We start from the raw sequence: 1,396 nt of genomic DNA on the forward strand, positions 1-1,396 counted from the left end.
ATTCCATAAAACCAGCTTTTAGATAAAAGAGTAATGCCGGATTATCGGAAAACAGACCAGAGCTTAGGTCAAAATATAAATCCCACAAGTTCTGGACGGAAAACTTCTGGGTACGACGGGAGTAGGTGGGCATAGGCATCCGTGGGTGCGCTGATGTGGAGAGCGAAGTTGGAGGGGATGGGTTGAAGAGGTGTCAACAAGTACGAGTCTACGTTGACCAATCGTCGGTGGGCGACATCAACCAGAAGGTGGAAATGAGAGAGGAAATCCGTACCGAGGATTAGCAATGTAACGTCAGCAGCGAAAAACTTCTAATTAAATTTACTGTTTCTAAACGATAATGTGAGGTTCTCGTAACCGTAGGTGGGTATCGCAGATCCGTTGGCAGCTACCAAGCGGACGTCGGCAGATGTAGACAGACTACGTCGTGTCCTGAAGAGTTCCCTAGGCAAATAGAGAACGACAAGCACCCGTGTCTACCAAAAATTGCATGCCCGTTCCTGCATCATGTAAAAAGAAAAGATTAGAAACACCTGAGGCCACCGCCACTTACACGTTTTTTGGCCACTGAAAATCCTTGGCACATTTCTTCGTGGTTGCCCCGAATATGCTGTGGTAGTAGCAAAAATGTGGCGGATGGGAGGCAGTAAGTGGCTGTAGAAGTCGTTGGTACGGGCGCGAGCGAGTGGTGGTGGTGGGTGGCTTTGTCGCCGCTTGGGCACGTCACGGGGCAGGCGTCTATGTTTTACAGCATTCATGTCAACTTCGGTTGATGTTGAATAGGTGATAGGTGTCCTGTTCGTCAGGAGTGGAGGCATTGATGGAGGTCTTGAAGTGGCTGTCCATAAGGCCGTCGGCTTTGGTCATCAAGTCCTTTATGGTTAAACTATCGACATCAGGTATGGCAGCCCGAACTGGTTCGGGTAAACGGCGTATCCAAAGACACAAAGTAGGTACACCTCAAGAGGAGAGCTGTCTGCGGCAGGTTGCAGGCGAGCAATACTGGTCATTTCCCTGAGGGCGAGCGAAGCCCTTTGGTCCCCCAACGGATGTTGAGAGAGGTGAAAAAGCTTTGCTATATGGGCGGCTGGCGACGGCGATTACTGCTGCAGAAGGTAAGTTTTGAGGGCGTCGTACGTTACTGGGGTGTCTCCTTGTTCACAACGCCAGTCGGATATTTCCGAGAAGGTGCCCTCGGTTATCGCCGCGAGAGCATAATCTGCTTTGGTGGTTGAGCGAGTCACGCCCTTGATGTGAAACTGAACTTCTGGGTGCTGAAACCAAGCCAACGTCTCTCCGCTGGTGAATGACGAAAGTTTCAATGGGGCAGCGGCAGCGCTAACTTCCGTGGAGTCCGCTATAGTTCCAACGACGGAAGGGCGAGTGGGGGTGGAAG

At 51.1% G+C, this 1,396-nt stretch overlaps 1 protein-coding gene across 1 annotated transcript in view; it reads right to left on the reverse strand.

The window, feature by feature from the left end:
- Positions 1–759: 759 nt before the first annotated feature.
- The window catches only part of LOC137640745 (uncharacterized), a 30,432-nt gene continuing 29,795 nt past the window's right edge, over positions 760–1,396 (reverse strand). The window contains exon 5 of the mRNA XM_068373225.1: positions 760–914. Within this exon, the coding sequence (XP_068229326.1) occupies positions 760–914 (155 nt within the window). The remainder of the gene's footprint in view (positions 915–1,396) is intronic.

The sequence above is a fragment of the Palaemon carinicauda genome, chromosome 1 (genome assembly GCF_036898095.1).
Source record: "Palaemon carinicauda isolate YSFRI2023 chromosome 1, ASM3689809v2, whole genome shotgun sequence".
Taxonomy (NCBI): domain Eukaryota; kingdom Metazoa; phylum Arthropoda; class Malacostraca; order Decapoda; family Palaemonidae; genus Palaemon; species Palaemon carinicauda.